The 22468-nt window shown below is 49.3% G+C and overlaps 1 protein-coding gene across 2 annotated transcripts in view; it reads left to right on the top strand.

Annotated features, from left to right (window-relative positions):
• The window catches only part of ATAD2B (ATPase family AAA domain containing 2B), a 98851-nt gene that overhangs the window by 69023 nt on the left and 7360 nt on the right, over positions 1 to 22468 (top strand). Inside the window, exons 18-24 of one of the 2 annotated variants that reach the window (XM_036750876.1) lie at positions 850 to 1036; positions 3731 to 3916; positions 6548 to 6683; positions 8204 to 8400; positions 11106 to 11265; positions 21559 to 21681; positions 21998 to 22135. In XM_036750876.1, the coding sequence (XP_036606771.1) occupies positions 850 to 1036; positions 3731 to 3916; positions 6548 to 6683; positions 8204 to 8400; positions 11106 to 11265; positions 21559 to 21681; positions 21998 to 22135 (1127 nt within the window). The remainder of the gene's footprint in view (positions 1 to 849; positions 1037 to 3730; positions 3917 to 6547; positions 6684 to 8203; positions 8401 to 11105; positions 11266 to 21558; positions 21682 to 21997; positions 22136 to 22468) is intronic. The other variant, XM_036750877.1, reaches the window with a different exon arrangement.

Consider the following 22468-nt stretch of genomic DNA (forward strand, 5'->3'; position numbering starts at 1 on the left):
GGTCATTCATGGCTGTTGGTCACTCAACACTCTGCATGGTTTGGCGGAGATGTGGGAGGTGCAGAGGAGGTCTTTACTCCTTTTGTGATTTGGCTTCCCCAGAGTTTCTGGGCATCTCTGTCTGTTCTTTGTCCATCTACTGACTCTCTCCGGTATCGAGCTGAGAAGGCTTGAGAGAGTGATTCCCTGGGGTTGTTTTCATCCTCTTCCTTCCTCTTCTGCTGCTTTGGATTCCATTGTCTGCATGGCCGTGCTCTCCCTCTTTCTTTCTTTCTCCTCTCTCTCCCTCCCTCTTCATCTTCCTCTCTTCCTTCTTCTCTTCTCTCTTTTCCTCTCTTCTCCCTTTTCCTCTCTCTATCGCTCGTCCCTGTTTTTCTCTGCCTCTTTCTCTCTTCTCTCCCTTCCCTCTCTCCTTCCCTCCCTCTTCACCTTTCTCTCCCTCCCTCTCTTCTCCCTTTCCCCCTCTGCACTTATCCCTCTTTTTCTCTGTCTCTTTCTTCTCTCCCTCTCTCCCCTCCCTCTTTCCCTCCCCCTTTTCTCCTCTCCCTCCCTCCCTCTTCACCTTCCTCTCTCTCCTCTCCCTCTCTCCCCGCTCTTATTTTCCTCCTGCCTGGGTCACTACTCCCCTTCCTTGTCATGCCCCCTGAACTATGGCTGTGTCTCCCAGGGCTCAGTTCTGGACCCTCTTCTCTTTTTACTCTCTCTGTCCTCAGCCCTTCTTTGCCTAGGTCATGCGCTGGCTTCTGTCGATCTTCAATGTTTCCCAGTCATTTCTGGTAAACCAACCAGGGGGATTTCTCTTGGCTTTGTGGCCAGGGTCCCACTGAGCCCCCTTCTTCCCTGCTGCAGGTCAGCTTCTCAGCAGCCCACGTCATACCGGCCTCGCTTGCTGCTGTCTGGAGAGAGGGGCTCGGGGCAGACTTCTCACCTGGCTCCTGCCCTGCTGCACACTCTGGAGAAGTTCTCTGTGCACAGACTTGACCTCCCTGCGCTTTATTCAGTCAGTGCCAAAACACCCGAGGAGTCGTGTGCCCAGGTAGGTCCTGGGGTGGGCATGGTGGCCTTGGCATGGTGGCATATAGGTGCCCTTAGGGCCTGAGACATACTTCATCCTCAGTGCAAAGAAGACATGAGGCTGTTGTCCCCACACGGTCAAGAGAGGCAGGGGGTGGTGGGAGCCAAGAGAGTGTCTTTGGAGCCAGAGGGAGCCCTGGGATCACCGGCCATTCACCCTCTCAGTGGTCAGGGGAAGTGTCTCCTTTTAGGAGGGTCCCACCACTGTCTGTATCAGAAACTCTAACCAAGGATTTCCCTCTGTTCTTTGTTTTGTGATCCAGGGAATCAGGAAAGTGCCCTAGGCAGGAGAAAATGGGTGTAAGATAGTCACTGTTCATGCTGAAACTTGTGAGAGTTTTGATTTGGGCTTTTCCTGGTGGATTCTCATCAGCAGCTGGACCCCCCACCCCCACCCCATCCTGGTCCCTCTGGTCTCTTGGAGAATCTTCCACTTGGTGTTGACTTTAGTAGTGTCTGACTCCACTTCCTGAGCCTCCTCTCTGGGGCCCCCATATGGCTTGTTCAATTCCATGGTCACACTGTGCTCTTTGCTCTAGATTCCAAATCTGGTACTCTGTACATGGAGCCACCTGGAAGCCCAGAGGGTTACAGGAAGAATTTAGGGGGAAAGGAATCAGAAGCATCTACATGGCTCCAAGATGTGGGTGGGAGGAGGGTGAGCAGGAGGAGGGCGGGTGCACCTTTGAGATGGGATGCCAATGGGTACAGAGGCCCCAGGGTGGGGGTGAGGCAGAGAGCAGAAGCAGGGCTGCTGTTGGGTTGAGCTGTCAAGTCCACAGGGGGAGAGGAATCTGAGGACAGAGATGCGGGACTCACTCTTCTGAGCAAAGGTGGAGGAGTCATGCTGCCATTCTGACTGGGTCCACTGGGGCCTTCCCTGGGCCCTCATTGTCGCCAGGCTCGCTTACTATGCTTCCTCATCAGCTCACTGTCACACTCTGGCCAGTGGCTCTTCCAGACCTCTGTGGCCCCATCTCCTTGGCCTCATATTTTACTGAAAAGTTGGAGGCTGGGAGCTCCCTCTGCTCCCCTCTTACATGTGGTGTGTCCACATGCCTTCTGCCACTGGCCTATGATGAGATGGCCTGGCTGTGGACCAAGGTGACTGTCATCTGCCTTGTCCCTTATCTCTCCTCACCTGTAAACATGCCTGCATCAGTCAGCCCCCTCCTCAGAAAACCCTCATTTCATCCAACCATTCCCACTAACTGTGGTCCCCTATCTGCTGCCTTTTGTGGCTAAACTCAAGAACGCCGTCCACAGTTGGTGGGTTTGTTTCCTGTCGTCTCTCTCCTTACCTCTCTGTAGTCTGGCTTCTTCACTCATCATTTTACCAAAACTGCTCTCAGAGGTCTCTGCAGTCCTCATGTAGCCTTTCATACTGTTTGTCACTCTGTCCTCCTGGATACTCTCTTCTCTCTAGGTTTTCAAGAACAAATTCTACAACTCACCCGCACCCTCCAGTTCTCCTCCCTCTCTCACTGCTCCTTCTCTGTCTCCTTGGGTGTATCCTCTTCTAGATCAGGGCTTCTTAAACTTTTTCCACTTGTGACCCACAGTTTAGGAAGAACAGTTCTAGATCATGCCCTCTAACTATAACCCTAGGTGTCCCTCAGGTTTCCATCCTAGGCCCTCTTTTCTCCTCCCTCTAGACTGCTTCACCTGGGGATCTCATCACCTCCCATGGATTTAATAACCCTCTCTTTGCTAACGATTCTCAGATCTATGTGTCTTGCCCCAATCTCTGCTGACCTCCAGTCTTACATCTCCAAGTGCGTTTCAGACATTTCTAACTGGATATCCAGTAGACACCTGAAACTCCCATGTGTCCCAAACAGAACTTGTGCTCTTTCCCCCCAAACCCTTCCTGCTCCTACCAGGCTCCCAACTTAGCCTTACCCCCCACATCCAATATGGTGCCAAGGCATGTCAGTTTCACTTCCGCAGCATCTCTGGTCAATTTCACCTCTTCACCATCTCTGGCTGGTTTTGCCTGCTGCATCTGTGGTCCATTTCACCTCTGCAATACTGCCCCTACCCTGGTCTGGGCTCTTATCACCTCACACTTGGACTATGGCAGTAGCTTCTGGGAGCTCACTCCAGTGCCTCCTCTATTCATCCATCAAAGGGATTTCCCTAAAGTGCAGGTCCACCCATGTCACTCCTCCCCACCCTCCAAATCAATAAACTGCACCAACTCCCTATTTACTACCTCCAGGATCCAGTACAAAATGCTGTGTTTGTCATTCAAAGCCCTTCATAACCTGCTCCTTCCTCCCTCTCTAGTCTTCTCATACCTTTTATTCCCTGACACTCTTGGATCCAGTGACCCTGGCTCCTGGCTGTCTTCCAGGCATGGAACACTCTTACCTCCTCTGTTCAGACTACTGACCTCTCTGGCTTTTAAGTCCCAACTAAAATTCCACCTTCTGTAGGAAGCCTTCCTGAATCTCCCTTAATCCTAGGATACAGTCATTTGCCTGTTGTCTCTAGAGCGTGACCAGGAGCTCCTTGAGGGCAGGGCCTAGCCTGGCACAGAGTTGGCACTTCCTCACGGTTGACTCTGACTGGCTGCTATTTGCAGAGGCATTCCCCAGCAGAGAGAAGAGTGAACCTCACTCGCCTTTCTGTCTGCTTTCTCCCCTGTGGTCAGATATTCCGTGAAGCTCGGAGAACAGTACCAAGCATTGTTTACATGCCTCATATCGGTGACTGGTGGGAGGCTGTCAGCGAGACTGTGAGAGCGACGTTTCTGACCCTGCTGCAGGACATACCATCCTTCTCCCCTATATTTCTCCTGTCTACCTCTGAGACCATGTACAGCGAACTGCCCGAGGAGGTAAGGATGATGGTACAGGTGCAGAAACAGGGACCACGTGGCCCAGTCCACTCTGGACACAGACCTGACTGAGCCTGGGTCTAGAGAATTGAGATTCTAGCCTCTACATCCTCCCTTTCTACAGCTGTGGCAGGCTCCCATGTTTCTTATGCTATTCCATTAGGACTATGTAGGCTCGGGGCTGCCCATGGGCTTCTTGGGAGGAGACCCTGGACTCCACTGTATGGTGGTCAGGCTCTGCATTCGGCAGAGGAATGTAGACCTGCCCCGTGGGCCTTGGGCTGCTCTTGCTTACTGCTGACCTCAAGGAGCTGCTGTTCTTCTGTGGGAATGCAATGTAGCTACTGCCTCTGAGTCAATCCCAAGTCAGTGTCCAGAAATGATCGGGGATCAGGGAAGGCCTCATGGTGGGAGCAGGTGGCCTTGAGACTCAGCCTTACCAATAGTTCAGGATTTCAAAAGGTCAGGTGAGGACAGAAAACATTTTAGACACGTGGAACAGTTAGTGCAAAAGCCTGAATGCAGGGGACAGCTTGTTGTGCACCGGGAGCCTTCAGGAGGATAGGAGGGCTGGGAAGTAGCGAGGAGGAAGAGGGTGAGTATGTGGCCATTCTGCTACCCTGGGGTGAAGGGCTCGTGAATGGCAGGGGCAGATCTGGGCTTTAGGGAAACCCCCTTTCCCCCCAGTCCAGAGGTGATAGGGCCCTGCACTGTCAGAGGAGAGAGGGCAGCAAGCTACAAGTGACCAGACTTGGTTGTGAGCCTAAGCGACTGGCAGGGTGGTGGTGCCCTCCACAGGAGGAGGGAAGGATGGGCTCTGGTTTTCTGGGCTGGAGTGGCATCTGCCTATGTATAGGTGGCATTCATTTTCATTTCTGCCATTGGGAACATGTTGATGAAAGTGAGGGTTGTTGTGTGTGCTTTGTAGTATCCTGTCTTTATTTAGCAAAAACTGAATTTTATTTTAGAATTCTACTTAATTTACTACAGACTAAGTGGTCTGGGCTGGCAGTGGCAGGTGGTTAGTTTTTTCTGTCATTTCACTGTTACTCTTCATTTCCTGATCCAGGAATGCAGACGTTGGCCTGCTTGTGGAGACCAGGAGATCTTGAGGGGGATGGGGGGGTGGTAGCAGGCCTGTGGCCTGAGGCCTTTCCTTATTCTGCCCATGCTCCTGCAATGGACCTTTCAGCTTTTGGAGATGTTTCTGAGAGCCAGAGACCCTCCCTTGGTTTCCTATCTCATTTGTTTCCTTAGGATACACTGTGCCCTTCATCCACGAGCCCTTGATTAAGGGCCTTAAACGAGGCCTCACTGCTATGGGGAGCCACAGATCATGAACATACGGTCCCTGCCCTCATCTGCCCTTGGCTCTGAGTCATCGTGGTGCTTGTGAATTGTTCTCTGCTACTTCCAGATTTCCTTTGAGGACCATCCCATTTAAATTTATTCTCTTTTTTTAAAATTTTATTTTTTTATTCTGAATAGACACCCCCTACCCCCCCATAGGCTTATATTGGAAACTGAATCTCCATTTTGTGCTGCATGCTTTCAGAAAAGTTTATAATCAATTCCACAGATTGTTTTCAGAACCACCCTGAATTCTTTTCCTTGCATTTTATAATGTTCTAGTGGACCCCGCCTTCCCCCTTTTTGGGGGGGGGGCGGGCTTTTGATAATCTCTCCTCTCCAACAGGGGGAAAAACCCCTTGTAACAAACATGTGATCAAGCCAGAATAAGTTCACCTGGTGGAACGCAGAGTCCCACCTTACTTGTTTCTGCCCCTGGAGTCCATCACTGCAGTTGGGAGTTGAGTGCCATGTTTCATCATTGGTCCCTTGGAAGCCTGGTGGGTCATTGAATTGTCAGAGCTCTTCAGTCCCGAAAACTTGTTTGTATTTATGACCCTGTTATTGTTCTTCTGGTTCTGCTCACTTCCATTTGTGTTGGTTCATACAAGTCTTCCCAGGTTTCTCTGAAACTTTCCATTGTCATTTCTCAGGGCTCAGTAATCCATCATATTCCTATTACTACAATTTGTTCAGCCATCCCCAATTGAAGAGGAACCTCCCTTACCCCCTCACCGTGCCCCTTAGGTTTTTGTTCTTCTTTTCATTCAGGCTCAGGAAGTTAGCTGGTATCATCCTTACCTCCCCCTCCCCACATCTTGCTTGCTTCTTATTGAGTGGATGTATCTTGAAACAGGAGAAGGGATAGAGTATGACCATTTCTGTCTCCTTTCTACTACCACATCCCTAACAGTGGAGAATATCCAAGGAGCAGATGTCAGCTACCACCCACTGCCAGCCCACTCCACCTTGGAGCAGTGTGCATTTTTAGGGAGTTGTTTCTGATAGGTTCCTTTCAGTTTTAATCGACTGTTCTTTCTCTTATAAGAGGCCCAGTATTAGGGTTGGTCAGGCACAGCTTATCCGATTGCCCTAGAATAAGCACAGAAAAAAGAGGCCTCACGTTTTTTTCTTAACACAGGGAGACTGACCATTCTGTTTTCTGTCAGCCTCTGTCATCATTACTTGCTGGTCAGACTGAGAGGAGTGGCCCCTGTTGGCCTCTGTGGCCCAAGGGCTAACTCCTGATGTTTCTCCTTGGCTCTATCTCTCCTTCTGTAGGTTAAATGTATATTTAGAATCCAATATGAAGAGGTCTTGTATATTCAAAGGCCCATTGAAGAAGACAGACTCAAATTTTTCCAGGAATTGATTCTCAATCAGGCGTCGATGCCTCCACCAAGAAGGAAAAAAGCTGGTAAGGCTCCACCCCATTCACCAAACGGCTGCAGGGGATGGGGGTGGGATGGAGGAGATGCAGAGAGAATGATACTGCTTAGTGGACAGTCCTGTCACAAGTGGGAGGGCAGGTCCCACATCCCTCTGGTTGAAAGGTTTGTACCTGACCAAAGGTCCTTTCTGCAGGAGGGTGAAATTTAGTCAGCCTCTCCTCTGCTGTGGACTTGACATCTGGGGGTCCTCCTTGTTCCTCTCCAGTCTGACTAGTAAGACCTGTCCTTGTGTGCCTATGCCCCAAGAAAAGAAGGGATCCGTGTGAGTGGTTGTGAAGGTAGCTGGGAGTGTAGGACATGTGCTCAAGGCCTCTCCTCTGCCTGACCTTTCTCGAATGCTGGCGCTGCCCTCGCAGGGCTGGAGAGCCTAGCTTCAGAAAGAATTCTGAGAGACTAAAAGGTACCCCAAATTTGGTTGGGAGGTGTCTTTGCTGCCTTATTGCCACTTCACAGATTGGTTAGATCTTGTCTCAGACTTGGGCACCCCAGGTCAAGAAAGACATGGCTGAAGTGGAGTGTTTGGAGGAGGGCAGCTGGGGTCAGGGAGGCAGGGAGAGATAGAGAAAGAGGAGTGGGGGGAGAGAGAGAGAGAGACAGACAGACAGACAGACATGGGGTAGGGAGAGAGAGAGTGACAGGGAGAAAGAGACAGACAGACGGGGAGAAAGAGAGACAGGGAGAGGGAGGGAGAGACAGATGGGGAGGAAGGGGAAGGGACAGGGAGGGATGGAGAGACAGAGAATCAGAGAGACAGAATGAGAGAGAGAGGGGGAGGGAGGAAGAGAGAGAGAGGGAGATGAGGAGGGGAGGAAGGAGAGAGACACAGAGAGGGAAGCATAATGCCCTGCCCTGGCTTCTGCCCTGCCACCACATTCTGCTTTTCCAGCCCTCCCACTCTCCAATTCTTCTGGGGTCGCCTGCTGCTCCCACCATGTTGTGGCTTCTTACCTTCCTGGAACTCGTGCCTGCTTGGTTTCCTGCTGTTGGGGAGAGAAGGGTGCTTCTGGCATTGTCCTGGGGGGTGCCTGCCTGGCAGTGGCTTGTCTGGGTCTGAGGACATAGATTTCCTCAGCCCCTTGTCATCATCCCACATTTTCTGTGCAGCTTTTCTCTTGCGCTTCCTGTCCCTCTGGAGCTGGGGCTGAGAGAAGGCCCTCTGTGGGGAGCCTGCTGCTAGCTCTGGGGCTCCTCTGCAGAGCCTGGGCAGCCCTCAGACTCTGAATTTCTTTCCCTCCCTGACTGTGAAAAAGGAGCTCAGGTCCCTTTGTGTCCTTGGGCTTCTGGCCTCATGCTGCCTGAGTGGTTCCTGTGCAAGGCCATCCTAGGACAGCGTTTTGGGCAGCTCTGTGTCTGGAAGCCCTTCTCTGAATGTGACTCATCTGTGTGCCCTGATGGATGGATCTGGGGGCTCTGCTGCCTCACTGATTTTCCTGGGTGCCTGGGGGCCGGCTTTCCTCAAACACCCCTCTTCTCTTGTCGTCTTCAGCTCTGTATGCTATGGAGGTGCTGCCTCTGGCGCTGCCTTCTCCATCCCGCCAGCTGTCGGAGTCGGAAAAGACCCGCATGGAGGACCAGGAGGAGAACACCTTGCGAGAGCTGCGGCTGTTTCTCAGGGACGTGACCAAGAGGCTTGCCACAGACAAGCGCTTTAGCATCTTCAGCAAACCGGTGGATATTGAAGAGGTCTTGTTTCCGTAGTAGGGTGCAAACAGTGAAGTTGAACTGCCTAAAAAGAACAAATTGAAAAAAGAAGGCATGGAAACATGCTTCCCTCTGTGGTCGTCCATTCTTGTCATCAGCCACTGTCTGCTGATCGACTCTTGGGCGCGTTCTGAGTCACTTTAAACAACAATTGGGCCTCTGACCACTGACCTGGCCATTCCAAATTCCTTTGGGCAGCTGTCCACACTAGATGCTGTTTATTCCAGGATAAATCTTGTTTGGGCAGAATGTGGGGGGTTGGGGTGGGGGATGTAGGCCCAGAGCCCTTTGGCAAGGAGGCTGGCAGTGGGGATGGCAGGGCCTGCGAGGATGGGGCTCCCCTGCCAGGGGTGGCTTCTCTGCTCCTAGTGGAAAGTTTCTGACGCCTTGGTGCTCATCTTATCTGTGTTTGTATGTGCGTGTACGCCTTTATGTGTTCCTTTGTACAAGGGTAGCTGGTGTTGATGGGGCAAGAAACTTCCCACTGGGGCTTTTCAGTAGTAACTTGAATCACAGCTTTTATCCTGGAATAAGAGATTCTGTCTTGGACACACCTGAGGTCACCTCTGCTGACCCTCTTCTGAGCGTTCGGACTCCATGTTTGAACATCTTGGGTGGTTCTCCCTCCCTCCCTCCCTTCTTTCCTTCTTTCCTTTCGTCCTTCCTTCCTTCATCTTTCTTTTCCTTCCTTTCCTCCTCCCTCCCTCCCTTCCTTTCTCCCACCCCTCCTTTCTTCCTCTCTTTTTTCCTTCCTCCTCTCTCCTTTCTTTCCTTCCATCCTCTCTCCCTTCCTCTTCTTTGTGGTATTTGTGCAGTGTATTGTGATAACTGTGTCTTTGGCTTGGGGTAGTTGTTTTCCTGTGTCTTCCCTGTGAGCCTCTGTCCTTTGGAGCTATTACATGGTTTGGGAAGGGGTCAGACCCTTCACCCTTCCTTTTGACCGATTATTCTCTGGGTTTTTGGTGCCGATCTTGGGAGGTCCCCGTAGGACACATTAGGTAACATTGGGATTGTTTCCAGGGAGTGTTTAGCTCTTATAACTTTGTAGCCCCTGCGAGTGGAGTCTTTGCATGAGATTTGGCCCAAGACCATTGTATTGGGTGTGGGGGTTGGAGGAAGCACGGAGACTTGGCCACACACATGCCAGGGTCTTCCTTTTTGTACCTAGTCCCCTTGCTGGCTCTGCAGCCAGAACAGCCTTGGCAGCAGGTTTTCCCTTCTTTGCCCTTCTGGCAGGGCTTTTCAGGTTTGAGCCTGATTCTGGGACATCTTGGGGAAGGTGGGCTAGCAGAGTAGGAAGGAGGCTGATTTCTCTGGTATTCCCTTGGGCTTTGTTGCTGTTGCTTTGGATGATCTTTGCTTTGTCCTCCTCTTAAGACACCCCTTCTTCACTGGCTCTTAGCGTGCTCTTGGAGGCCCAAAGCCACCAGAGTCCCAGTGGGAGGTGGGTGGGTATGTGGGCAAAGAGAGAGGGAAGGAAGGAGGGAGGGAGCGAGAGAGAGGGGGAAGGAGAGAAGGAGGGAGAGAGAGAAAGGCGGGGAGATAGAGAAGAGAGAGAGAAAGATGGAAGTGGAGCAGAGAGCATAAGGAAACCTGTCCCTGAGCTCACTGCTCCCGGTTTTAGAACCCAGTTCTCAGCCACCATGTGCAGGGGTTATCAGAACCGTTTGACAGAAAGTTCACTTCCCAGACAGGAAGTGATCTGTCTCGATTTACCTCATTAGCAGTAGTCAGAGGCAGGAAAGAAGCCCTCGCCTTCTGATGCCAGGGCAGAAGTCCCCTGGAGGATAAAAGTCCTTGCGTGCTCTAATATGAACTTCTTACATCTTCATCCAACCCCTTGGAAAAGAGTTTCGCAAGCAAATCCAGTTTTCAACATGAGCCTCTTGGTAGTTATTATCAAAACTTTACCTGATTTGCTCTGAGGAGAGTGGATGACTTTCCTGTTAGTGGAGAAGGGTGCTCTGGTATATTCCAAGACACCATTGTGATCATATTAGCCCTTTATCTGGTGACCAGAGCAAAGGTTGTCTATCTTGTCCCTAATAGTTGTTGGGGGTGGCGGGGCGTGGCATGGAGACCTGGCCTGAGAGCTGTGTGGGGGTGGGGCTGCCCTCTTGTGAAATACATGTGTGGGTGGCAGAGTGCCATCTGACAGTTGGCTTCCCACCTTCACAGGAGTGTAGGCTTAGTGTCTAGCACTTGGCACTCCTTCTGTCAGATTCTCACCACAGCCTGAGGGAGGGGTTGACTTGCCCCAGGTCAGTGGTTAAGCTAAGACTTGATGCCTTCGAGGTGGCCACTAGGGAGGTGTGGGTGGAGGAGGGGACCGAACTTCTGTAATATCTCCAAAGGGCAGGGCCCTTTGGCTGTGCCCTCAGTCATTTGAGGAAGTGGTGATGACAGGGTGTTGGGGACAGCTTTTGCAGGCTCCCTTCCCAAGTTGTTGCTTTAGTTCCTGGCACAGACGGCACCTCACTGGGCCGGTTCTTGCTCCAGCCCCTTGTCCTAAGCCCACCTAGGGTTCAGCAGAGCCTTGAACCAGCTCCTGGTTGGTCTTTAGGGGTCATCTTTGCTTGTTTCCCTATGTCCCCAGACTCTGGAGCCACTCTCTTTCCTAGGGAGGCTGGAGAGCAAACTGAAGAGTTCCGGGAAAGCCATTGCTTGAGTATGCCCTCTTTTTCTAGGTGTCTGATTATCTGGAGGTGATCAAGGAGCCCATGGACTTATCCACTGTCATCACCAGAATTGATAAACACAACTATTTAACTGCTAAGGACTTCCTGAATGACATTGATCTCATCTGTAACAATGCGTTAGAGTATAACCCAGATAAAGACCCTGGAGGTAAGAAGGAAGTTGGAGCCCTCAGAGGTGGGGCATGCTAGCTGAGCTTCTTGTGGGCAGCTCTTGCTTTCTGTAGCAGATGTTCAGAGACTTAACAGCCCCCTTAAGAGAAAGGGAACTGAGGGGGAAACAGAGTCACCTAGGTGCAGGAGCCAGGGGCTGTGGTACAATAAAGACATGACAGGAGATAGTGGGTCCTTTAGGGGTCATTTCACCCCTAAATCCCTTCATCCCAGATGAAAAACTATCACTTCCTTTCCTGAGAAAAAACAAAACATTTAAAAACACTGAGCCTGGAGAGCAGACATCTCACTCAGCCCGAGACCTGAGGCTGTTCTGAGGGAGGACCATCGGCCTCCTGATTTGGCAAGACAGCCTGTAAAATCGGTGGTGCCCTGATATAGCTTATTTTAATGTGGGCCCTTCTGGGTGACCCTGTGGCTTCATTCTATTGCCTGGAGGGGCATTTACACTGAAGTCCGTGTGAACCGTGATTGACAACAAAGGATTAGGCGTGGGCTGTGAGGGCAGTGGAAGAGGAGCTTATTCCTAGGCTTGCCTTCCTCTGGCGGATCAATTAGTAGTAGCAGTATTGTTCATTGTCTGTCTTATCCTGAAGAACAAAACTGGTTTTGTTTGCAGAAAATCCTATTTCTTTAGAATGCTCTTCTGTTTCATATCCGAATGTGTTTTTCTCTCGTGGGCACAATGAGGGTGGCCCCCTAGCATCTGCTGTTTGCCCCCCTTCCCAATGAGAGAGCAGGGGGTAAAACCAGTCCATTTCCTTTGGACCCACTTAGAGGCTGGCTTGGTCCTCAGCAGCCCAGATGCTCACGGTGGATCTGGCCTGCACCAAGGTTGGGGTGTCACTTTGATGACCTAGGAGTGCAAGTGTTTTTTTCCTCCTGAACTCTTGGTCACTGGGGACAAAATGAGCCCATCCATAGAAAGTTAAACCAGTATTTTCAGTAGGGTGCATGGTCGTATAACACTTTAGTAGCCACAAGGGCCAATTTATAATCCCCATTTTATAGGCAGGCTCAGAGGTGATCGCTTGTCTGAGGTCATGTGGCAAGACCTGTCTCTCAGGGCTGTGGAATCTCAAATGAAATAATGTCTTTGATGTGTTTTGGTAGGCCCCGGAAACTGGCTTGGAATAGTCAATGAAGCTGGCTCTGGGGGTTCTCAGGCTTAAGCCTAGGAGCCTCCTCGGCGCTTTTCAGTTCCACACAGTTCTGGCCATGAGGAGCTCAGCCAAGCTCCTGGGCTATTCTCCACCATCGTTGCTTCTTGTCCCAGGGCTGCTCCCAGGCGGTCCAGTGAGCTGACGCGCATCTGCATCTTGGTTTTTGCTTTAGCTGAGAAATGGCTTTAATTGATTGAAAACAGCATTACTTGTCACTAAACGCTTATAAACCTTCTAGCCTGGTCAGCATAATTAGAGAATTAGCATTGCTTATGTTTGGCTGTATAAAAGCATCTTCATTAGCCACCATCACCCAGCCTTCACCTTTCCGCTGGCCTTTTGGACACACTGAACTACCTGTCCAGGAGATGCCTCGAACCCGGCACTGAGGCCAGCTCTGTTTTCCTCATTCCTCACACAAGGTGTTTCATCCCCTGGCTGTCCTCCGTGCCTGGAATTCTGCCTTCTGGCCTCTTGCTGCCTCCTTTTGTGCTCTCTACTTGTCCTGTCATTGAGTTTGTTCATAGTTGTTTACTCATCGTCTCCTCCAGGGCAGAGGTTGGTACTTTTCTCTATATCTCCAGGACATAGCAGGTGTTTAATAAGTGTGCATCCCCTAGAGGATAACATTAGAGAGGTAAAATAAGGCATCTCTTGTTTCACTGGACATTTCCTAGTTCAAAACCATGACTTATTTCCCAAACCACTCAGAGCACAGGCTTTTCTTCCTGTGGAAGAGGAAAGGTTACTGGGAGGGGATTGTGGCTAGGAGCTCTGTGTCCCAGACTGTGGGGAAATGTGTGGTCTAGGAGCTTCTGGCCCTTGGGCCCTTGCTCTTCACCCTTGCACTGAGTGCTGGTCCAAGACCCCAGGCTACTACCTGCCTCAGTCCGTCTCTCCCACCCCCCCATGCTCCTCCCACCTCCCAGGCTTGCCTGAGAGCTGCTCCACTGGATTGGGCCTCTGGAAGCCCCCATCTCTACTCCTGTCTTGGCCATCCGGGTCCATGTTCCGTGGATAAATGTGAGCCACATGTGTATTCATTCCCTAGAGTGCTGGCCTCTGTGTTGTGGTGGCAATGGCCTGCAAGTGTGGGACTCCTTGAATCCTTCTCGGGCCATGCCAATCCACTCTCTGTGGCCTGGGGAGAGCCCAGAGTGCAAAGTGCCTGACCGCTCCCCACCTCCCCTCACCCCCCCCAACCGTCCCATTGCCAGAGCACACCAGGGCTCCCCCCCACTGCTCTCTGCCCACTGTGATTCCTACCAGGCAGAACCCTTTGGATGCTTAGAGGTGGCTGTCAGGTTCCTCTCTGGGCTCAGCATCCCCACGGCTTCCAGCTGATCCTTGTGTGTTAGTGACTTGGGACCCCATCTTGGTTTGCTGCCTTCTGAGGGCTGAAAAAGCTGTTGGCAACCTGGACTGCTGCCCCAAGGTTCTCTTCATCATTTTTAAAGGAATTGTTTATGCTGAAAACCTTTGTTTGTTCTCACTAAAATTTTGGTAAGTTTTTTTGAGAACAATGTGGTGAAGCTTTATCATTTTAGAAAATTTTGTCATATGCTGATTGGAAGACTTGGTCCTGTCCTTAGTTCTTACTAATGTCAGAGCTGAAAAGAGACTAATCAGGCCGTCAGTATTTGTTAAACACCTACTATGTGTCATGTTGTTGGGGTCAGTCAATTGAGACTCTCCCTAATTGGTGGGTCCCAGCTGCCAAATGTACAGATATTCCACTCAAATTCAGCTAGGCAATGTCTGTCTTCCCAGACACCTTGATAGGAAGGCGTTTCATTTTATATTTTAAGCTAGTGGAGCACCTGATTTGGAAGAGGTTTAAATAAGTGAGAATTTGATTTCCAAGTCCTTTTTTTTAAGTATCAGGACATTGGCCAACCACAACATTGTTGGCAAGAAGACTTTTATTTTAAATACTGGCTTCAGCACTCAGGGGGAGGTTAGCCATTAGTGACTGTGGATGGAAAAATCCATGCTCCTCAGAGGACTTCTGAGTATTTTCCAAGGTTTTTTGGTCCCCTCATCCAGCCTGATTCTGTTGTATTTGTTTTTGATTTATAAGGTAAGTAATAGCCAAGAAGAAGAAGGTGGAGTGTTGGCCGGGCTGCTTTCTTGTTGTGTTGTGTGCTTGCCTGATTTGTACTGTGTTCCATCTTGAGTTTTCTTGCAGTAATCTCTAAGCTGCCTCTCCAGTTTCTGAGGGCTAGTTTAGTTAAAATGAGCAGATCATCTATAAATCTACAACCCAAGTCACATGCCACCTGTAATATGCCACAATAGACTGGTGAGGGTGCCGCTGTCAACCTTTCCAGGCTATGGGACTCTCCTTTTCATGATAGTTTGTGTAGTGTATGTGATGGGGAGCTGTCTGATGTATGGGAGACTGGCCATTCAATGTTTTGTGAGGTCTAATCTCCTGATTTTTTAGGTTTTTATTTATTAAGATTAACAATAAATATAAGCAGAGATTCTGATGTTTTCTTCCTATGCCTCTCTACTTTGGAGAGGCCACTGCTCTAGGGAGTTCGTCAGATGAGGCCCAGGAGAGTCAGGCAGAACTGGGGTGGGGGAGAGGTTGGGCCTCTCTTGTCCCCCTGCAGCCAGCTAGTGGCTCTCACATTTACAACTTGTCATATAGGACTCTGTGGTGGTATAGAGGGCGGCAGGGTTTCATTAGTGTAGACACTTTCCTGTATGTGGAAACTTCCTTGACTGATGCCCATTAGTGACTAGTCCAAAACATCAGAATTGGAGAGAGTGGATTGGGGCCTTGAGGGCTGCATTTGCTGCCTACTCTGTGGGCCATGGCCGAGTTTCCAGACTCTAGGGCTAGCCCTCTCTTCACTACACATTGGGGGTTCCACATATTGTCTTTTGTTTCAGGAAGAACCGCTTTGGTATGTTGTTCATCTGCAGCGCCTGTCTATGATGTGTATACTGATTGACATCCCCTGCACTGTAGAAGCTCTTCTTGTGTGCTGAGTCAGCTCTCAGCCCAAGTAATTGAGGATCCCATTTAGGAAGCTCTGAGATGCTTTCAGGCTTGCTGATGTGCAGACCAGAGCCTCTGGAGGGTCCAGCAATGCCTAGGAAACCTCTCTTCCAACTGGACTTTGCCTAGAACATGTTCTTGGACCGTAGCCAGCCCCTTTGGGACTCACATATCTAACTCTTGGGTTATGTTCAGCTGACATTATGCTCATAGCCATTGACAAGGTGGCATCCCTCAAGGCCTTAAAGGGTTAGGTTTGGGAGATGAGAGTCTTTCCATTGCTCTTTTGTTTTCCTAAATTAAATGCTGCTTTCTGGTCAACAGAGACATATATTGGGGTCTTGGCGGGGATGGTAATTATGTTGTCTTCTGTAGCAAGTTATTTGTGAAAGCCTGTCTTGCCCCTTTTCCTCCCTTCATCCATCTGTGGACAGATGATCACAAGAAAGATTTTTGAGTAAGGAGAAAGAGTTGGGCTACTAGTACTGATGAATTTTTTTCCCCATAGTGATAACCTCCTTGTCTTTTCTGAGGATTGGATGTGCTCTTCTTCCCGGTGTTTGTGTGAGTTTTTCGATTATTATCAATGCTAGCATGGGCCTCCTTTCAGTGTACCTGGTCTGGGCCAGCTGTTGTTCCTGGTGCCTAGCAGACAAGAGTATGGAAGATCTCTGTTGTAGGAAGCTTTTTAGAAGAAGAGAGGCAGTTCTTTCTGTCCAGTTTCATCCTTGGGCATTCTCAGGAAGATCTGCTGTAGTTGAGTCTTTGCACAAGTTTCCTCTCTTGCCCACCATCTTCCATCATCCTCTCATCAGATTCACACACAGGTTTCTGTTCTTTTTACATTAATCAAGCTTCTGTAGGAAAGGAAAGGGCGGTCTTGTGGGTCCTTGTTTGGGAACTTTTCTGTTTCGGTGGATCAGGATGGCACCGTTTTAATTGCACAGGACATACTCCCATATCTGTTTTCTTACAATTTCATATGGGTCTTGTCTTTGGGTACCAGCAGGCCACAAAAAGGTCAGCAGAAATGGTCAGTTCGTGTGGATGTGGTTTTTGCATCAGTAACTGGGTCTCTTATTCATTATGACTTGACCATTTTCGTTTTTGGATGATGATACTCCTTGTGCCCAGGGCCTCTTTGCTTTTTCTTTGAATTCAGTTCAACAGACATTTGCCCAGAATCTCCCACATGCCAGGCATTGTAGACCCTGAAATCTAAAAAACAGGACAAAACAGGAGAGCTCTAGCCCTCCCTGAGTGATCCTGCATGAGGAAAGAGAGAACACGGCCCCAGCGGTAGAGAGGAGAAGCCGGGCAAGGCTTTCTGAAATAGTTGGTCCCTGAGCTGAGCCTGGCAGGGAGACAGAGATTCTGAAGGGGGCAGAAGAGGAAGCAGTGTATTCTGGGTGTGGGCATGGATTGTAAAGAGGCATAGAGTTCATGTTGGAGAGGGTGGGGAAATCATGGTGCAAGCAAGGGATGAGCTGGAGGGTGGAAGGCCATTTTATAGTGAGACCCTGCCATATTGAGTTTCCTTCTTGGGGCAGTCTTGGTGAATAGTCTTGATCCCCAGGAGAAAGCCCTAAAACCAGTCAGGGACTCTGCCTGTGTATGTGCATACACACATCCCCTTTTGTACTTGGCAGTTTGTGCTGGATTCCCAGACAGCAGCTCCCAGTGGGCAGAGAGGGTGCCCTCTTTGTGCTCAGAGCTACCCGTGTGTCTGGCACAAAGCACCTTGTTGATTGAGGGAGGCTTCTTTGTCCAGGCACCAGGCACTTAGCGGCACATTTTCTCAGTCCTCCCTCACACCTCACCTTGGAAGTTAAGCCTACCTCGATTTAATTTTAGGGACCTCAACACTTTCTTGGTAGAATTTCTTGACCTTTTCATCCTCTGCCGTAGATGTTAGTGCCTGAGATACTCATTGGCCTCAGTTTAAAAAACGATAGGTATTTTTTGTGCACATTCGCCATCAAGGTTACTACAGAGAGATGCCCAGGTGTGCCAAGAAATAATACTTTTTTTTTTAAGAATTTTTTTATTTAATATTTTTAGTTTTCAACATCGATTTCCACAAGACTTTGAGTTACAAATTTTCTCCCCGTTTCTACCCTCCCCCCACCCTAAGATGGCATAAATTCTGATTGTCTCTTTTCCCAGTCTGTCTTCCCTTCTGTCACCCCACTCCACCCACCCCCACCCCACTCCCCACCATCCCCTTTCCCCTTACTTTCTTGTAGGGCAAGATAAATTTCTATACCCCATTGCCTGTATGTCTTATTTCCCAGTTCCATGTAAAAACAACTTTTTTTAAACATTTGTTTTTAGAACGTTGAGTTCCAAATTCTCTCCCTTCTTACCTCCCCACCCCACCCTCCTTGAGAAGGCAACCAATTCAACATAGGCCACACATGTATCATTATGCAAAACACTTCCATAATAGTCATGTTATGAAAGACTGACTATATCTCCATCCTGTCCTATCACCCTTTATTCACTTTTCTTCCTTGACCCTGTTCCTTTTCAAAAATGTTTGCTTTCGACTACCTCCTCCCCCAATCTGCCCTCCTTTCTATCATTCCCCGCCCCCATCCCCTTACCCCCTGTTTTCCTGTAGGGTAAGATACCCAATTAAGTGTGTGTGTTATTCCCTCCTTAAGTCAAATCTGATGAGAGCAAGATTCACTTATTGCCTTTCACCTACCCCCTCTTCCCTTCCAACTGAACTGCTTTTTCTTACCACTTTTACGTAAGATAATTTACCCCATTCTATCTCTGCCTTTCTCCTTCTCTCAATATATTCCTCTCTCACCCCTTAATTTTATTTGTTTTAGATATCATCCCTTCATATTCAACTCACCCTGTGCCCTCTGTTTGTATATATGTATATTCCCCTCAACTGTCCTAATACTAAGAAGGGTCTCATGAGTTACAAATATCATCTTTCCATGTAGGAATGTAAACAAAATGGTTCAACTTTAGTAAGTCCCTTATGATTTCTCTTTCCTGTTTACCTTTTCATGCTTCTCTTGATTCTTGTATTTTAAAGTCAGATTTTCTATTGAGCTCTGGTCTTTTCATCAAGAATGCTTGCAAGTCCTCTATTTTATTGAGAGGCTGTATTTTGCCTTGGAGCATGATATTTTGCTGAGTAGGTGATTCTTGGTTTTAATCCTAGCTCCTTAGACCTCCAGAATATCATATTCCAGGCCCTTCGATCACTTAATGTAGAAGGTGCTAGGTCTTGTGTTATCCTGATTCTATTTCCACAATATTCAAATTATTTCTTTCTGGCTGCTTGCAATATTTTCTCCTTGACCTGGGAACTCTGGAATTTGGCTTCAATATTCCTAGGAATTTTCTTTTTGGGATCTTTTTCAAGAGGCAATCAGTGGATTCTTTCAATTTCTATTTTACCCTCTGGTTCTAGAATATCAGGGCAGTATTCCTTGATAATTTCTGCAAAGATGATGTCTAGGCTCTTTTTTTGATCATGGCTTTTAGGTAGTCCAGTAATTATTAGATTATCTCTCCTGGATCTGTTCTCCAGGTCAGTAGTTTTTCCAGTAAGATAATTCACATTTTCTTACATTTTTTCATTTTTTTGGTTTTATTTTATAATTTCTTCATTTCTCATAACGTCTCTAGCTTCCACTTGCTCCATTCTAATTTTTAAGGCGATAATTTCTTCAGTGGTCTTTTGGACCTCCTTTTCCATTTGGCTAATTCTACCTTTTAAGGCCGCCTTCTCCTCATTGGCTTTTTGGAGCTCTTTTGCCGTTTGATTTAGTCTAATTTTTAAGGTGTTATTTTCTTCAGTATTTTTTTGGGTCTCCTTTAGCAAGCTATTGACTTGTTTTTCATGGTTTTCTCATATCACTCTCATTTCTCTTCCCAATTTCTCTTCCTCTACTTCTCTTACTTGATTTTCCAAATCCTTTCTGAGCTCTTCCATGGCCTGAGACCAATTCATATTTTTCTTGGACACTTTTGATGTAGGATCTTTGACTTTGTTGACTTCTTCTGGCTGTATGTTTTGATCTTCTTGGTCGCCAAAGAAAGATTCTGTAGTCTGAGGTTTTTTACGCTGTGTGATCATTTTCCCAGTCAATTACTTGACTTTTGAGCTTTTTGTCAGGGTATGACTGCTTTCGGAATGGAAAGTGCTTTGTCCCAAGCATCAGGGGTTTTGCGCTGCTGTTTTCAGAGCTGCTTCTATTCTGAAGTGCCATGATGCTCCTCTCCTGGCCTGTGCTCTAGTCTGTGAGTGGAGGCACTCCTTTCTGCCGTGTAACCACCAGGAGGACTCCCTCTCCACAGCCACCACAAAGCTCTGCCACCCCAGTTCTCCCCCTCCCCCGATAACAGCCAACCAGGACTACAGTCCAGATCCAAGCAGGGCAAAGCAAGAGAATCCTTAGTGCCAGCAAGGTGATCTCTGCACTTCTGCTCTGATCAGCCACTTGATTCCCACCACCATGCGGGCCTGGGCCGCCATTGCTGCTGCTGCTACTGTTACTGCTGCCGCCACCACTGCCACCCAAGGGCTCTGGGAGGACTGCTCACTCCCTCACTCAGATCCAGCAGTTTTCCCACTGACCTGCTCCATTATCTTTGGAGTTTGTGGGTTGAAAAGTCTAGTAACTGCCACAGCTCAGTGATTAAGGGCCCTGAGGCCTGCTCAGCCGGGTCTAGTCCAGCTTGGTCTGTCCTGGTGTGGCCCACACTGGGCTGCGCTTTGTTCCCAGTATGACGCTATAGACTCTTCCCAGCAAACATCCAGGCCATCTTGGGCTGGAGACTTGTTTCCCTCTGTTACTTTGTGGGTTCTGTATCTCTAGAATTTGTTTAGAGTCATTTTTTACAGGTGTTTGGTGAGATCTGGGGGAGAGCTTAAGCAAGTCCCTGTTTTCAAGCTGCTGTCTTGGTCCCGCCTCCCCAAACTACTCAGGATGATACTTCTTATAGCCTTTGGGGCATAGGACAGAGCCGGGGTCTCCAGACTCACTTGCCTTTCCAAGGACAACCCAGGCAACAAGTTTCAAGAGTCACACGGCCAACTTCCTCTAGACTGTTTCTCTGGGTGATTTTATTGGCTCCATGACCTGTCCTTTCCCCTGAGCTCCGTGTCAAATCAGTAAGCATTTATTAAGTGCTTGCTGTGTACAAGGCACCAGGGATGCAAAGAAGGGCAGAAGCCTTTATTGGACACATAGTTGAATGGGGGAAGCAATATGCAAACAACAGTGTCCGAGCGTGATAGAGAAAGGGAAACTGGAAGCAATTACCAGAGGAAGGCAGTAGCTTTAAGAAGAACCAGGAAAGGTTTCTTGCACAAAGTGTAAGTTTTAGCTGAGATCCGGAGGGAGCTGGGGGAGCGCTGCGGGAATGAGAAGAGAGAGCCAGCGAATGTGACCCTGGGCAAGACTGCCTCAGTTTCCTTATCCGTCACATGATACGTGCCTTCTGAGATACTGTGGTTAATGCGTCGTTAAATGTTAACTTCTTGGGGGCACAGACCAGGCATCTTTCTTCCTTGTGAGGCCAGCATTTAGCTATGCCCGGCATACAGCAGGTACTTAATGACGGAGTCACTGACCCCCAAGTCAGGGCCAAGACTTCAAGATATAATAACAAAAGTCTTTAAAAAACAAAAAGTGGCTGAAATAACTAGAGGGATTGCTCATGTCCAGGCTGCTCCAATAGGGTGAGATCATACACCCTCTGATGTAATTTGGAGGTTGAATGTGATCCCAGCTCAAGCTACTGACAGCCAAACTCCTCTGGCGTGACCAGGGTTCTAGAATCTCCAGGGAAGGGCCGTCATCATCAAACTCTTTGGGGTTAGTTACAGAATCGAAAATCTGAGCCAGTCAAGTCACTGGGCATTTATCAAGCACGTTCTGTGTGTGCCGGGCCCATGAGGAAAGTCAAGAAGGTGGTCCCTGCCCTTTCAGAGCTCACAGTTGAATGTGGAGATAGAGGGCAAGCACCGGGTCCGGACAGGCTCTGTCCAGCGTGCCCAGAGCAGACTGTGTTAGGGACAGTGGACCCTTGGTGGGCACTGACTCTCCCTGTGCTTGTTTCACAGACAAGATCATCAGGCACAGGGCTTGCACTTTGAAGGACACTGCCCATGCCATCATTGCTGCTGAGCTCGACCCAGAGTTTAACAAACTTTGTGAAGAAATCAAGGAATCCAGAAGGAAAAGAGGTGAGTTTGGGGCTGCTGGCCGCAGCCACCCCAGGACCGCAGCCACTTTGGGACTGTGACCACCCTATGACCATGACCATGGGTTTGATAGTGACTTCTGAAAGAAATGGGAGCAGACCTTGGCTCTTATTTCTCAGCTCAGGGTTGACATTCCCTCTAGACAGTCCGATGCTGGCCAGGCCCCTAAGATCTGCGGGTGGCTTGTGGGCCAAGGGGAATTGCTGTGGTGTTGGTCACCATGCCATGGGCGGGGGTGGTGGGGGCGCCAGGCCGCCCACGGTCCCTGGTGGTGCGGTGGCTGCTTCTCCATTTGCAGGCTTACCGGTGACCGCAGAACAAATCAGTCCCCCTGGCTCCGTGGCACGCAGGGCAGAAACGAGAACGGAGGAGGCGTTCCGCAGCAAGCAGAGACATCCCATAGACGTCTGGCACCACCCTGCAAACAAATGTGCCTGTGAGTCTTTCCCATCCTCTTGGGTGGGGCTGTGGGACAAACTGAGGGCAGCTTTGCAGATGGTGTCAGGAAGCTGGCCTTCAGGGGCTGCTCTGTGAAAGTCCCTGGTATTAGATGCTTCCCCTCTTGAGGAAAAAAGGCAGCTCGGCCTGAGTCTGGCGTCATGTCTGACCAGTGGGGTCATCTGCCTTGCCCCTTCCTTTCCAAAGGGCAGAGGGAGCATTCCACATACCTTGGCCCTGAGTGTACAACTCCCTGTTCTGCCTTGTACAGAGAGGAGGCTTGATTGGTGACTGACCATCAGGCCATCTTGCTCCCTGGTCATCAGTGACG

Source organism: Trichosurus vulpecula, chromosome 3 (assembly GCF_011100635.1).
Source record: "Trichosurus vulpecula isolate mTriVul1 chromosome 3, mTriVul1.pri, whole genome shotgun sequence".
Classification (NCBI taxonomy): domain Eukaryota; kingdom Metazoa; phylum Chordata; class Mammalia; order Diprotodontia; family Phalangeridae; genus Trichosurus; species Trichosurus vulpecula.